At 37.6% G+C, this 16,711-nt stretch overlaps 1 protein-coding gene and 1 non-coding gene across 2 annotated transcripts; both read right to left on the bottom strand.

Annotated features, from left to right (window-relative positions):
- Positions 1-5,548: 5,548 nt before the first annotated feature.
- Positions 5,549-5,655, bottom strand: LOC116145820. The gene has a single exon (XR_004130437.1). It is a non-coding gene; the product is annotated as a small nucleolar RNA R71 (small nucleolar RNA).
- Positions 5,656-14,201: 8,546 nt separating this feature from the next.
- LOC116145777 (GDSL esterase/lipase LTL1-like) lies at positions 14,202-16,430 on the bottom strand. Its single transcript, XM_031431221.1, has 5 exons — positions 16,133-16,430; positions 15,891-16,018; positions 15,567-15,809; positions 14,889-15,141; positions 14,202-14,631 (listed from the first exon to the last, which is right to left on the bottom strand). Exons 1-5 carry the CDS (start codon positions 16,380-16,382, stop codon positions 14,399-14,401), a joined length of 1,107 nt encoding a protein of 368 aa, XP_031287081.1. The 5' UTR covers positions 16,383-16,430; the 3' UTR covers positions 14,202-14,398.
- Positions 16,431-16,711: the final 281 nt, after the last annotated feature.

Here is a 16,711-nt window from a genome sequence, read left to right as displayed (position 1 = left end):
AAGAACATAATTAAGAAAACAGAGTTGCTAACATTCGAGGAGTTACGCACTCCCACAAGATTCCTATCAAAAATACAATTTGCCCTTTCACGAGCATAACCCCTTTTCATATGCCCACTATCAAACCAAACACGTGTACGCTATACCCTAACAAATTATGATGGCCTTTAGTCATGCCCTTGGACCTTCTCCCTTGCTTGCAATATCTCTAGTAATGGGTGTTCTATCAATAAACTCCCCCCCCCCCCCCCCCTCCTCTCCCCTCACCTTTCCTTTGAAGTGCCCTTGTCCTCAAGTAGAATTGAGGATTGGTTGGCAATATCATCCTAGACTCGCAGGTGGCCTCAAAAAGAGAAGATCCTTCCATTGGAGAAAAGAGGTAAAGGTTAAGTGGACGAACTGTGGAGACTTCTTTTGAGTTAGGACACATGGAAAACTGGGTGGATTCGAGTTGTAGCAGGTAGGCCAATATGAGGCCACTTGGCCAACCTTTTCCACCACCTCAAAGGGACCAAAACCTATGACTCAGTTTCTCATTTAGCTCTTAGCCAATGACCCGAACTTGTATGGCTGTAACTTTAAATACACAAGGTCTCTTACCTGGAATGTAAGGTCCCTCTATGAAATCAATAGCCTCCATGTGTCCTTGGGCTACCAACAGATTCCCCTAGAGTTTCATGAGGCATTTCCTCCAACGTTGCCTATAACACCTTCCACCAAGAAGGGTTGTAGTATATTTCAGTAGGATGGGATGGTCCCTGCCATAGAGAGTTTGAAGGGAGTCATCTTAGTTAAGCTATGTACATAGTGTTGTACCAAAATTCAGAAGGTAACCATTTAGCCATGTCGAGGTTGTGAATTGTAAAACACTTAGATAATTTCGACATAGTGGTTGACCACCTCGGTTTTCCTCATCTGTTTGAGGATGGTATGCTGAACTAACTTCAGACGGCCCTGAATAATTCTTGCCAAAACTGACTCATAACAACAGTCACGCTCTAAAATTGTTGATTGCGGGAAACCATGTAGCTTTACTACTCCTTCACAAAAATTTTAGCCACTTCTTTAACATTGTAGGGATGAGACAGCAAAATCAATGGCCATTTTTCGTTAGCCGTCGACTACCACTAAACTGGTGTCAAAACCCTAGATCTCGCAATCCCCCAATGAAATCCATGGTGATGTCTTCAAAGACCTGATTGGGAATAGGTAAAGGTTGTAGCAAACCTCTGGTTTCAAGGATGAGTGTTTGTTTGTTTGGCAAATAGGGCGGATTTGACAATTCTAGACATCTTTTTTTATTCCTTCCCAATAAGCAATACCCCACTTTTTATAGGTCCTAAAGAACCCCGAATGGCCACCACCAGGGTTGGAATGAAACCTTCTAGCAATTTGGGATAAATTTTGAAGTTTTAGGCAGACTAACCTGTTTTGTACAACGCAGCCTTTACGGAGTTGATAAAGTGGCCTCTACCTGGATCAAATAACAATTCTTGGATATGGTTTGTAAATTTGGATCATGTTGTGCCTCGATGGTAAGATCATCATAATCTATAACTATATCATTATTAGGCTTTACATTCCACCTCTTGTTCCCTGCGAGACAAGGCATCAGCCACCCTATTAGTGTTTCCCGGTAGTATTGGATCTCAAAGGTAAATCCCATGTTTGGAGATCCATTTTTGCTTCTCTAAAGTTTTCATACACTGGTCAAGTAAGAACTAGAGGCTCTTTTAGTCAGTTTTAATTATGAACTTGCTGCCTAAAAGGTAATGGCTCCACTTGTGAACTGCAAAGACTATGGCCATGAGCTCCCTCTCATAAACTGACTTTTTCTTGGATTGGGAAAAAGCTTTGCTCAAGTATGCAATTGCCGAATTGTCGAACCAAAACTGCCCCAATCCTTGCCTGATGCATCTGTTTGAACTTCAAATGGATTACCGAAATTAGGTGTTGCCAAAACTTGATGAAGTAGTCATGGCTGTTTTTAGCTGCTCGAAGGCTTGCTAGGCCTCTTCATTCCAACTAAAAGGTCTTTTTTGAGAATACTTGAGAAAGAGTTGAGGATTTTGAGTATAAGCTACTTTAAAGTAAAGAGAAATAAAGAATGAGCCCTAGAGCACAAAAAGAGAGTAGTGCTAAAAAGAGAATAGAGTGGGTTGTGGCGATGGGGAACCGTGAGTGAGGAGTAGAAGTCACAAAAGTGACACGAGGTTCCGGTAGTGCCTCTAGTAAACGGGGCCGTACATTCAAGAGAGGAGAGAATATGTACTCACATGGCCAAGGGTTCCGAATCTATGCATAACCGAGTCCGATCAACAGAGAATAAATAAAAGTCACGAAGAGTGGATAAGTTCCCACGCCTCCTCCGTAAGATGGGGCTGTGACATTCACCAGAGAGTTAGTAGAAAAAAAATGTGAGAAGAGAAACAAACAGAAAAATGAAAGAGTAATGTAAGGAAAGAATTAAGAGAAAGAGTTACAGGGATAGACGAGTAGAGAATTTACTTACTACCTTTTTGTGCTCACCCCATTGTTTTCTATGTGTTTTGCAATCTATGTAGGACGGTCGATGGACGTCGGTAAGCGAGGAGCAAGCTACACTATCCACCACATTTTTGATAACTTTTGTATATGATACTTTATTTTGTAAAAAATGTATATTTAATAAAAGAAAATTTTGGGCCCAACTACTTTTGCTAATGTACATGTCATTTATTATATTGTATTTCTATAAGTTTTTTAGTATAAAGCTTTATTACCACAAGTAGCCTTCACCTTCTCCACTTCATCATATCGATTAATAGCAAAATACCGATCAACCTTGAAGGTCCAACCTTATGGATTTCTCCATTAACACTGGTAAGTCAACTTCTTAATTCTCCTTTCTTCTCTGTTATTTTCTCCTCCCTCTAAACGTTCTTGTCCTCCTTACTTTCACTATTTAAGTTTTCTATTCTGGTCACCTTACTCTTCTCACTACTATGGCTACATCCATTTCATCTTTTAGCCCATCCATTCTCTAAGTTCCAGAAGATAGTCCTTAAGATTACCCATGTCCTCCTTCAAGCTTCCCAGATCTTCTCTCACGTCCCATTTCCTTCTCCATTGTTTCCATTCTATTTTCCATTATTGACTTAACCATACCCCAAACACTGACTCTAATACCAATTGATAGGAACCTACCCCAACAACTCAAACAATTGGGTTGGGCCATGGGTCTTTCATGGACTTGGTAGAACTCTCCTTGGAAAGCCAGCTTGCTAATGGAGGGTGCCCAGCCTTTGTAATCGACATGCCACCCTTTTCCCTTCCAATGTAAGATCCTAACATTCCACCACGCTTCCATAACCAACATCCACGTTGGCCTCTTTACCCGTATCGGCCTCTTTCCCTATCGGCCTCTTTACCCTTGGGTGACTATGCAGATCCCCTTTCCCTTGGGCCTCCATGCCCTTTTGGGGTAGCAGCCCGGGCCCAAAGTCAACTTGCCATGGGTCAGCCTATCACGCATGCGTTGCCACGTAGGTGCAAGATCATGCTCTGATACTAATTCGTACATATTGATAATCCTAGGATTATACTGTTTTATCTAGGCTTTTTGGGCGGATTTTGGATACTTTCTTTTCTTTGTGCCTAATTGCAACTAATTTCATATATTTATGTTTCAGGCAAAAACGTGCAGTTGAGCAAATACTGAGCGAAATGAGTTTCTGGACCCAAAAGCAAGCAAATCTCAGGATTCGGGGAAGTTCTGAAGCGATTTGAAGCACATGAAGCTTGTTCCTATTAGAGATCAATAAAGATTAAGATTCAAGCAAGGAAGCAGCGGAGGGCAATTTCATAAATTTAGAATAGTTCAGAAAGTTCGCCACGGCGATACCCTCTCGGTCAGATAAAGAATTATAAGCCAACACGATGTTGCAGCGAAGTCTGCAAATTTCAGTTATTAAAACTGTGTGTTTTAATTTATGCAAGAGTCTTAGGCTTTTTTTGGACTGACTATATAAGGGGGACTTAGTCATTTTAGAAAGGGTTGGACTTTGTTTTGGGAGAAGAAGAGAATTGGAGATTGAAACTCTTTGGGGTCATCAAATAGGGAAGATTTACTCTCTTTTCATTATTCCAACATGTTGAATCCCTGCTTACAACTTTTATTTGATTTGTTTTAATTTTATTATGAATTAACTCACTTTGGGTTAGGGTTTTGATGTAATTGGGGTTTTAATGTTTAATCAATAGATTGATGTTCTTTATACATTCTATTGCATGGATTGTGTATTACTCTTTGTTTTTATTGAAATTATTTGTTGAGCATGATCACTGAGAAGTAAATCATGTATTAGCTTCTTAGGGTAATTGCCATTGTTTTATTGAACGCTAGAGATAGGTTTGAGAATTAATGAAATCAAATTAGGATTCCATTTAGATTAACGAACTTGGAACTATTAACCTTCAATTTGTTGGGTGCAAAAGCTTAATAAAGATAAGTAGGGAAACATAGCCTGAGAAGGTATGTTTTACACATTAGGATGTCCGATTTATAATCCGTGCATGTGAGTGTAGAAGTAACAGAATTCGTAGATTAATTCATAAAATCCTAGTGAAGTCAAAACCCTAACCGCTTGATTGATATTTTTGTCTTAATTGATATTTTTCTTGAATTAATATTGTTTGCATTATATAGATTTTAAAGTGCATAGTAAATTTTGTTTTAACTTTAGCTTGATTTTCTCCCGAAATCCAAACATCTTTCGGTTTCTCCAAATTGATAAACAACTAGGAAAATCAGTGTTTAATAAGCAATCCTCGTGGGAACGATACTCTACTTATCACTTTATTACTTTTTGCGACTAGTGTACTTGCTACACATTGCATGTTGTAATATCAACACATCAAGTTTTTGGCGCCATTGCCGGGGATTGATTTTGTGTTAATATTGAATTTTTCTGGTTTTAGCTAGATTGGAGTTTAATTTTAGTTTTAATTGTTTTCTAGTTTAATTTTGTTGTTCTTTCCTTTTAGTTTGTGATCTCACGCTTTCTTTCTTTCTGTGTAGTTTATGCAAAGAGCTAGACATCATCCAGTGGTTCCTATTGATCTAGAGATTGAAAGAACCGCAAGAAGACTTAACAGAGAAAGAAGAGAACGAGAGGCAATAGTCATTGAGATGGCGAAAAACAGAACGTTGAGGGAATTTTTAGTACCCTCGGTTGATGGTAGTGGTCCAAGTATAACTAGGCCACTAGTGCAAGCCAAAAACTTTGAAATAAAACCGGCAATCATCCAGATGATCCAACAGTCAGTACAATTTAAGGGAGATCTGAGGGAAGATCCAAATCCACACATTGCAAACTTCTTAGAGATTTGCGATACCTTCAAGTCAAATGGAGTGTTAGATGACGCCATCAGATTAAGATTATTTCCTTTTTCATTAAGGGATAAAGCAAAGGGATGGTTAATGGCACTAACAATAGGAACAATCATAACTTAGAATGAATTGGCACAGAAGTTCTTGACAAAATACTTCCTTTCAGCGAAATCTACAAAGATGAGAAATGATATCACATCATTTCTACAGGAAGAGACTGAATCACTTCATGAAGCTTAGGAAAGATATAAGAAACTGTTGAGAAAGTGTCCACACCATGGTTTGTCAATTTGGATGCAAGTCCAAACGTTCTATAACGGGTTGATGATAAATTTGCAAACGACAGTGGATGCAGAATCTGGAGGAGCATTGTAAAACAAGACATTTGAAGAAGCTTATGAGTTACTTGAAATCCTGGCAAGTAACAACTATCAATGACCCAATGAGAGAATGCAGTCGAAGAAATTTATGGGTATTCATGAAATTGACGCTTACACAGCCATTTAAGCCCAACTTACAGCACTTCAGAAGCAATTAGGAGGTATGCAAGTGAATTTTATTCAAACACCTCAAATGACATGTGATTTTTGTGCAAGTAACAATGCTAGTAATGAATGTCAAGTGGGGAATACTTTTGCTTCAGCTTCATCATCATTAGAACAAGTCAACTATTTGGTAGGGAATCAGAGACAACAGAACTATCCTTTCTCCAACACGTATAATCCTGGTTGGAGAAATCATCCAAACTTGTCTTAAGGAAATAAGAATCAGCAGAATAACCAATGGAGTCAAAGAACAGTGCCAAATAATCAAGTGGGGGTGAATAATCAACCAGTGGATCAAAGATTGTCAAAATTGGAGGATATGTTCGGGAAATTCATGCAAGAGACCACAGGTTTCATGAGTGAGACGAGGGAAAATTTTAGAAACCAAGGGGCGTCTATTCAAAACTTGGAGGTACAAGTGGGGCAAATAGCCAAAAAGCTGAATGAGCGACCATAGGGTTCCCTACTGAGCAACACAATGACAAATCCACGTGAACAAGTGAATGCAATAACTTTAAGAAGTGGAATAGTCTTGGAAGAGGTTGAGCAAAAAGGGAAGGATGAGAACCCACCAAGTAAAGTGAAGGAAGAATCTGACGAAGAAATCGATGAAGAAATCATGGTTGAAGAGAAGCCAACAAGTTCCAGAGAAGAAGAATCGAAGAGGGAAGAGAGGCCAAGGAAAAAGAAAGAAAAATTGTCATTTCCTGAGATAACACCAGAGTTGGCACATCACACCCCTCCTGTGCCTTTTCCTCAGAGGCTCAGAAAGGAAAATCAGGATAAGCAGTTCACGAAATTTCTTGATGTATTTAAAAAACTGCATATTAACATTCCTTTTGCAGATGCCGAGCTACCCAAAATTCCTTAAGGAAATTCTGTCAAATAAAAGAAAGTTGGAAGAGGAGGAAACAGTGATGCTTACGGAGGAATGCAATGTCATTCTACAGAAGAAGCTGCCATCGAAACTCAAGGATCCAGGGAGTTTCACTATCCCTTGTGTTATAGGAGATATTACATTTGATAGAGTTTTGTGTGATCTGGGTGCAAGTATAAATCTAATGCCTTTTTTCGTTTTCAGGAAATTAGGGATTGGTGAAGTGAAGCCTACAACCATATCCTTGCAGCTTGCAGATAGATACATTAAGCATCCAATGGGCATTATTGAAGATGTACTAATTAAGGTGGATAAATTCATTGTTCCGGCAAATTGTTTTGTGTTGGATATGGAAGAAGACAAGGAGATTCCTCTCATCTTGGGACGACCATTTCTTACTACCAGAAAATCCTTAATTGATGTACAAGAGGGGAAGTTGATCATGAGGGTGCAAGAGGAAGAAGTGACATTCAATGTCCTTGAGACTCTGAAAGTTCCATCAAAGCGAGATTCATGTTTCAAAATTGACTCGGTGGATCAGTCAGCAATTAAAACTTCCAAGAGTGATGATCCTAAATCACCAATTAAGGGATGCATGGTCAAGTCAAGGCAAATCGATAATGAAGAACATAAACCAGAAGTTTACACAACATTCCAAGATGGGCCACAATTGAGCACCTGTCTTCACAAGGGACGAACTTCTCAGTTCAAGAATGCTGATGGAAAGTTAAAAAATCTGAAAGTTGTCGATGAGAACGCTCGAACCCTAAAAGGAATGACCAAGGGATGGAAATGGGTTGTTAAGCTCTAAACAAAGACCAGATGTGACAAGAATCATCAACAATTGAGGCCTCAGTGTAAGGAAAATGTTCGGGAAGAGATGTATCTGGATAATCCAGATTGAGGAAGAACTTGAGAAAATCGAGCTTCCGACTATAAACAAGCGCTTCTTGGGAGGCAACCCAAGTGTTCTCATTTTTTTTAGTTGTTTTAAATTCGATTATATGTTTTATGACTTAGGAAATAGTTTGATTTCGTTTGTTTTTGGTGTTTCAGGTGAATGATCAAAAATGTGGAAAAATTTGAAATTCTCCAGATTTCACCGCGGTGAAGTTTATTCTTCGTCGCGGCGCTGTACACACTGCCCAAAATTGGACTTAATGGAATTCCAGTTTTCGCCGCGGTGAAGAAAATTCTTCGCCGTGGCGTTGTACTTACTGCTAAAGTTAGCCGCGGCAAGAAATTTTCTTCGCCGCGGCATCAAGTGTATTGTGCAAATGAATCAAGAACTTCACCGCGGCAAAGTCCGCTTTCTATATATATTTGCGATGACTCTTCATTTTTTCGCAAAAACTTCCAAGAACCTCCAAGAACCAAACACTTCCACCTTCAATCCAAAGAGTTTCCAATGAATTTTCTTCCCACTACTCCATTCCTTAACCTTCATAAACACTAAATCACCATATTTTTTCAAGGATTTTGCAAAGTTTTGAAGAAAATTTTGGAAACCCTAGGTTTTCCAAAATTTGGGGATCTTGCAATTTGGGCAGAAATTGGTGAAATTGGTGGTGAATTCATCGTGGGTGTGATAAGATTTCAAGTCTTCTAGCCTTAAATTTGATCAATTGCGATTGTTAATGCTTTAAGTTTGAGAAATTGATTGAATCTATTGAGTTGTGGATTTTGAGTTGAACTGTGGAGTGATTTTGATTTAAGAAGTGTTGAGTTTGTTTTGTTTTGTGTTGAGGAAGTTGGGTTTTTGATTTTGAAGTGGTTTGATTGAGTTTAGAAGAGTGGTGATTTTGGGGTGTAAGTGTAATCTTTGAAACCTTGTGTGAATTGAGGAGTGATTGTGGTTTGTAGAAAGTGTGCTTTAGTGTTGAATTGTTGAGTTGAATCACTAAGTTCGGGGGTAGATTTGGGTGATCACTATTGAAAACAGAAATGCCGCTCAAAACGGTTCCCAGGGGTAAAGGAAAACAGGTCGACAATAGATTTGTTAATGAGAAGGCTAGGCAGCGTTACGAAAGTGCAATTAAAAGAAAAGACAAAGGGTTTATTGCCAATAGAGGATTGTCCACCGTCCAAAGAGAAGATTGGATTCGAGGGAGAGGTTGGGATATCTTTATGCTTGAACCGGAACACTTAGCCATAGAGCCAATTGTAAGAGAATTTTATGCCAACTTCTCTGAGTGTGAGCCCATGTAGGTTTATGTGAGGGGTATTAAAGTGCAAATTAGTGCGAAGATTATCAATGATTTCTACAGGATTGATCCAATTGACCGTGATGAGTATTTGGAATTCAAAAAGAAGGAGATTAACGAGGAGGAGATTCTTAAGGTCATAGCAAAGTTGGGTACATCTTGGGAAATTTCGAAGAAAGGGAGAAGAAGCATAAAAGGAACTAATTTGACTCCCATAGCTAGATTGTGGCAGTAATTTGTCTGTGCACGGATGGTCCTAGAAACGTATTATAGTACAGTGGTTTTTGAGCGAGCAGTGTTACTTTATGTCATTGCCACTAGAAAGAAAATGGATGTGGGGAATATAATAATGGAGAGTATACGGCATGCAGCCAAACCAGGGCGAGGGAGCTTTGCCTTCCCACATCTCATCACTGAGCTTTGCACTCGAGCGGGAGTCAAAAAGGCAGAAGATGAACCACTTCTTCATCCTGCCCCACCCCTCGATCACAACTATTATTGCAAGCTCCTAGAGCATCCTCCCAGTGAAGGACCCAACTCCAAATCGAAAAGACAAAGAACCACAACATCTAGTTCAACGTCCACGACAAGGGAGCTGTTGCAACAAATTTTGGACAAGATGAACAGGATAGAATGACATCAAGATTGGATGGCAGGGCGAACCCGAATGCTGTACGAGATGCAATACAACTATTGCACCAATCTAGGCATTGATGTTTCAAACTTTCAATGGCAAGATTGGCAAGAAAAGGAAGAAAATGATGACGTCGAAGAAGAAGAGGAAGACGACGAATGAAGCCTGAAACACTTGTTTTTGTATTTTCTGTTTTCATTTGTTTTTGTTTTTTTTGTTTTATAAAGTGGAACCAATTTTCCTTTGTTAGATTGTTAATTGTTGTTTGAATTTTCTAGTTTAGTTTTTAAGGGAGAGATTAGGTTGTAATCTTTTTATATTATTCCGTGGAAATTTCTAACACAGTAGGCACCATAGAATTTCATTTGTTTTACATATGATGGTGATGAGGAAGCCAAAGAATGGGTATGCATGATGTTGAACGAAAATAAGCCTTCACGGATTAATCAAAGAACTATCTCGTACCCTTTTGATTATGTTTTTCTATTCCTAAAATGTGCATGATGTGACATTGGGGACAATGTCATTTTAAGTTTGGGGGTAGGAAAATTTGAAATTTTGTTTTTTGTTTAGTTTGTTTTTATGTTTTGTATTGTTGTTGCCAATGATGAATTGCATAAGTCTATGATGAGAATAGGATTGTTGAGATTTTATTTATGGAAAATGTTAAGCATTGCTTCAAGTTTAGGTTGGTTGATTATTTTTTCTTTTCTAGAGGTTTGTTGAGTGGTTCAACCACCATTTTCATTTTTTGGGGCATGCTTAGAAACATTTTATGTGGTTAGGTGAAGTCTTGATAATGTGGGTGGACTCTAGAACCTAGTTGAGAAGTGCTTGAGGTGAAATTCTAGGAATAGACATTATTGAGGAAATGATTTAGGCAATTTTTCGAAACGTTGAGCCTTTCCAACCGACCATGAATAAATTTTTCCCTAGTCACCCGTTTGAGCCTTATGAGATTATCATTGTCCTATTCTTCCTGTGCAACCAAAAATGCCCAAACATTTCACCCTAAACACGTTTCACAACCTTTAAGAGAATTCTGAACCTAATGCAAACACAAAAGAGCTTGGAGAGTTGTGTGAGATTTTGGCGAACCAAAATAATAAGTTTGGGGGTCACAAAAAAAAAAAGGCAAGAAGAAGGGGTAATTGACCTCAATAAATTGATGTTGTTTAAAAAAAAAAAAAAACGAAATATAGATAAAAAGAAATAGAAATTTGAGAGTTTCATTTCAGAATAAAAAATAAGAATTACACTTGTTGAGGGTTGTAAAAGGGTTGACACCTTGATTGGTGGTTGAGAAAGAAAGCGGAGATTGATGTAGCTCTTAGTGTTTGCACGAAGAAAACCAAGTTCTCTTACTTTGTTTATCTTATCCTTTTCTTTGAAGCCCACTAACTGAGCCTAGCGCTACAAGCCTGTAAAGACCTTTTGATCCTTAGTGATGTCTAGTCCGCATTAGTGGAGAGTAGTTCGATACTTAGGCTTATGGAGTCTACCATCATTGGATAAACTTTACATTTCTGCATAAACTAGTCTGGGAAGTCAGATGGTGGACTGAAGTAGGGATCACCTACTTAGGAGACCGATAGAGAAAAATAGTCAATCAACTTATAACTTCTTGGAGTGTTAAGCATTTTCCAGTAATAATGTTTCAACAATTTTTGAGACTTGTATAAATTCTAGGTAGTTCTTGGTATTTGATTTTGATTTTAATTTCTCTCATTTCATTTTCAATTTTGTTGTCTTTTTCTGTTTGTTGGTTGTTCTCTTTTAGTCGAATTTTGTATCTGATGCTCGGGGACGAGCATGTCTTAAGTTTGGGGGTATTTGATAATCTTAGGATTAAACTGTTTTATCTAGGCTTTTTGGCCGGATTTTGGATACTTCTTCTTTCGTTTGTGCCTGAATTGCAACTTAATTTCATATATTTTATGTTTCAGGCAAAAACGTGCAGTTAGAGCAAATACTAAGCGGAATTGAGTTTCTGGAGCCAGAAGCAAGCGAATCTCAAGATTTGGGGAAGTTCTGAAGCGGATTTGAAGCATTATGAAGCTTGTTCCTATTGGAGATCAATAAAGATTGAAGATTCAAGCAAGGAAGCAAGCGGAGGGCAATTTCGTAAATTTAGAATAGTTCAGAAAAGTTCGCCGCGGCAAAGTTCTTTCTTCGCCGCGGTGATAAACTCTCGGGTTAGATAAAGAATTATAAGCCAACACGATGTCGTGGTGAAGTCTACAAATTTCAGTTATTAAAACTATGTGTTTTAATTTTATGCGAGAGTCTTAGGTTTTTTTTGGACCAACTATATAAAGGGGACTTAGTCATTTTAGAAAGGGTTTGACTTTGTTTTTGAGGAGAAGAAGAGAAGATTGGAGATTGAAACTCTTTGGGGTCATCAAACAGGGAAGATTCACTCTCTTTTCATTATTCCAACATGTTGAATCCCTTGCTTACAACTTTTATTTTGATTTGTTTTAATTTTATTATGAATTAACTCACTTTTGGGTTAGGGTTTTGATGTAATTGGGGTTTTAATGTTTAATCAATAGATTGATGTTGCTTTTACATTTTATTGCATGGATTGTGTAATTATTCTTGTTTTTATTGAAATTATTTGTTGAGCATGATCAGACTGAGAAGTAAATCATGTATTAGCTTCTTAGGGTAATTGTCATTGTTTTATTGAACGCTAAAGATAGGTTTGAGAATCAATGAAATCAAATTAGGATTCCATTTAGATTAACAGACTTGGAACCATTAACCTTCAATTTGTTGGGTGCAGAAGCTTAATAGAGATAAGTAGGGAAATATATCCTAAGAAGGTATGTTTTACACATTAGGGTGTCCGATTTATAATCCGTGCATGTGAGTGTAAAAGTAACAGAATTCGTAGATTAATTCATAAAATCCTAGTGAAGTCAAAACCCTAACCGCTTTGTCTTAATTGATATTTTTCTTGAATTAATATTGTTTGCATTATTTAGATTTTAAAGTGTGTAGTAAATTTTGTTTTAACTTTAGCTTGATTTTCTCTCGAAATCCAAACATCTTTCGGTTTCTCCAACTTGATAAACGATAAGGAAAATCAATGTTTAACAAGCAATCCTCGTGGGAACAATACTCTATTTATTACTTTATTACTTTTTGCGACTAATACACTTGCTACACATTGCTACACATTGCATGTTGTAATATCAACGCATCACAGACCTCAACATAAGTAGCAATTCCAGCAACGCAAATTCAAACAAACCAGCAATCTCAACATAAGAAACAATCAATTAAGAACTATATTGTTTTATGGTAATAAAAATGAAAAACACGTAATGAGCAACGCAAATTCAAACAAACCAGCAATCTCAACACACAGAACTAATAAGAAACAATCAATTAAGAACTGTATTGATAAAAATGAAAAACACGTAATGAAGAATTGAAGAACAGAATTAAGAAATAGAGTTGCTAACAAATTCGAGGAGCTAGCCATCTCCCACAAGATTCCTTTTCAAAAATACAATCTGCCCTTTCACGAGCATAACCCCCCTTTTTATATGCACACTTGATTCCCCTAAAACTATCCTATCAAACCAAGACATGTGTACCTTATACCCTAACTAATTCTCATGGCCTTTAGTCACACCCTTGGACCTTCTCCCTTGCTTGCAATATCTCTTAGTAATGGGTGGTCTATCATACAACACTGTTGAGAAGCTATTGAAACTAGACAAAAATAACAAGTCTCTCCATTGGATGCATTTGAGATTCCTACAAATTGGAGGTTTACTGTGTTTTGGGACCCTTAATTGTCACGCTCACTCATATTACAATATGAAAATTATTTTTTGGCCAACATCTAATGTCTTCATACTTCTTATATTGAGCTCAATAAAAAATTGGGTAACAATATATAGCCCATCGATGAAGTTATCAAATCTAGCTACCGATATGGACCTCTGCTTTTCACGTGCTTAAGTTTGGCCCATCTAAGTTTGTGTTTTTGTAAGAAAATTTACAGCAAATATATGTAGAATTCATATCTTCATCCATCTCTTTTTTTATTTTTTAGGTAACTAAGGTATCCGGCCTACATTAAAGCCTACTTAATTTTCATAGTCATGAAACACTCTACTAACTTAATGGACTAAAGTAATTACAAAAATATGGTAGATACCTCTCTTATAACTCAAACACAAAACCCTCTGGATATAGCTAACTCTAGTGACTAAAGGATTTTTCATCCTGCCATAAGGGGAGAAGTATCTTCATCTTTCTTAAGTCATTAATTTTGAAGAATTTTCATGGCTATCTTTTAATAAGGTGATAATAAATTTTATCATATTAGGATAAAAGCTCTGTTTCAATTGTATAAACATCTTAAAAAACATGTCAAACTTTTGAAATCTTGAATCTGAATCTTGATAAATTCTTCACATAATATTAGAGGATAACAAATATAAAAGAATAGAAGTGGAACCCAGGAATGGCCAAAGGGAAAATGAAATTAAACTCATAACGCTTAGATTACAAACGTAAAGATGAAAAACAATCTGCCCACTTGATGACCATTACAAATGTCAAGCTATATTATTTGATTGAAGAATCCCACAAATGCTTGCTAATACAGCAGAGAAATTCAAGCCACATAAAAACTAATTAGACATTTCACCACAGACAAACCAAACTAAGACACAGCAACGAAGAATAAGCAGCAACACTACCATATTTATATAAGAAAATATCGTAACTATATAATATAATCTCTTAAACCCTGGAATCCAAAGCCATAATGGTGCTGAGATTCATCGGATGCATGTACTGGGTGGATCCAGTCATGATCTTCTGTACGATAATTCTGTTGGCCTTCTCTGATGGATGAAATGGATCCCAAAATGCATACAAATCTCTGTTGGGGCACAAGTTTGAGGCGATTGTGCAGAGGCCAATGCCATTGTAGGGTCCTTGTCCGCAACACGCTATCTTTGATGTCACAAACCCTGTGAAAAATTTACCATATTCAAAATTAACATGCATCTCACTTCTGCTAATCAATCTTCCTAAACCTAATAAGACAATTCTGGGTCCAAATCTAGCATCAATAAATGCCAGGGGACCAATGACGAGACATCAATAAAGGGCATTTACTCAACGTGGTCCAGTTCTATTCAAAATCTGTTTCACCATTCTGTCATCTTATTGTCAATCGGGTAGTTGCATCTATTAAATCACGTGAAGATTTGATTGATTGACTTACCATATGCTTGAGGGTTACTGATGAAGTCCATGTGCATATCAAAAGCATTTGCAGCAACGAAAATATCTGATCCGATTTCGCTGTTGAGATTGTTTATCAATTGGACAAGTTGTGGGTTAAACAAGCCAGCTGCTCGTTCCAATTCCACTGAACATTCACCATTTCTGCTATGCATAGCCAGCTCCGCAGGGACACAACCCAATGGCCCAGTTCCCGTGACCAAAACCCGACGTGCTCCTAATTCATACAGCCTCTGCATTGTCAGAAGTAGCAGTTTAATATAAAGTAATTAAGATTGTAATTGTTGTTTTCTTAATTAGTATATATATCTATATATATGATGTTGAATGTTTTTGAGGCTATTTTTAAGTAATTAGAATTGATGTGGATCTCAATGATCGAAACAGCAAAGTCCCTGTTGGCCTCACCAACCAAGCAAATCCTGTAATAACTCACTCTATCTTCACAAACTAGAAAGCAAATCTTATCAATCCATCATAAATACGTCCCCACATCATTATTATAATGTTTATTTTCTTCTGTTTCGTGACCATTAAATGAAAAAATTCCGATGAATTACTTAATTATATAAAAAGAACCCAAAAATAAAATACGCAACGTAACAAACATGGCAGTAGCTTGAGTGTTGTTTGTACCAAGGATAGTAAATTAAATAACCTGTAAGATTTTGCGGTACTCAGAAATAAGATACACAACGTAATCAGGAAGAGAAAACTGGCGAGATCGTGCAGAAAAGGGCACCAAATAGTAGTTGTTGACGAAGTCATTGCCGCCAAGTGTGATGAGGACAAGGGCTTCGTTTACCAGTCGTTGAGTCTGCTCGGCTCCAATAAGTGCACTGACTCTCTGCTGGTATTGCTGAAAATACTCCAACTGCTTGGTGATTCGGATAATGTTCAGCTGGAAAATAACAAATGAATTAGTTATAACTGAATATTCTTATGAGGGGAAAACCAAAGTGAATAAATAAGTTTTATTTACAAATTGGATTCCAGTGTCATTGAGAATTCCGATCCCTGCAGAAGCAAAGTTTGCACCGACGAGAAGCCTGTCTCCAGTGAGCGCTGGGCTCAAGTATGGCAATGTGGGTTCCATGCCAATTTGCTCACCTGATCATAATAAAACATGTCAACATAAATTTAACTATCACATACTAACTAGAATAAAACCACATATATAATTTGTCTCCTGCGAAGTCTAGATATCTCTTCTGATAAACTTACTGATAAGGTCGGGAATGTTAAGTCCATTGGAGAAACGACCAGTTGGTCGACGAGTAGGATAGTCAATGCCATACGGGTATGAATCAGCTCGTGCAGTAGTGGCAAGGTAGTCATTGTTGCCATTATCGACAAGCGAATCGCCAAACACGAAGAACGCCCTAGCCTCAGCCCAAGAAGCAAGACTCCCCAGTGTGATTAACAGACTTAAAATGAACCAGGAAGCGAAACCTGATGAGCCAGCTGCGGCCATAATGAAACCTTGAAACAGCTAGAACTTGAGTTTGGGAAACTTAACTAACTCCACCCTTGCAGATGAATAAGTGAACAAGACTAGCTATATAAATAAGGATTGTGTTGTCTACATTTTGATGCGTTATTAATGGTGAGTTCCACCACCAGTAGAGTTAGATAGGGGCTGCCATAACGAAAGCTAGAATGAGTAGTTCAGTATGTTAATGGAGATAAGATTAAATTATAAATTTTTATCTTGAGATGAATTATTCACCACATGGCCTACGGCTACAATTTGCCATGCAGATAATTTTCTTTTGCAGCGTCCGCTCCATTTTATCTATTTTA

This window comes from Pistacia vera, unplaced genomic scaffold (assembly GCF_008641045.1).
Source record: "Pistacia vera cultivar Batoury unplaced genomic scaffold, PisVer_v2 Contig467, whole genome shotgun sequence".
NCBI classification, from domain to species: Eukaryota; Viridiplantae; Streptophyta; class Magnoliopsida; order Sapindales; family Anacardiaceae; genus Pistacia; species Pistacia vera.
The sequence above is the reverse complement of the archived record's forward strand: the minus strand, read 5'-3'. Positions and strand labels throughout refer to the sequence as shown.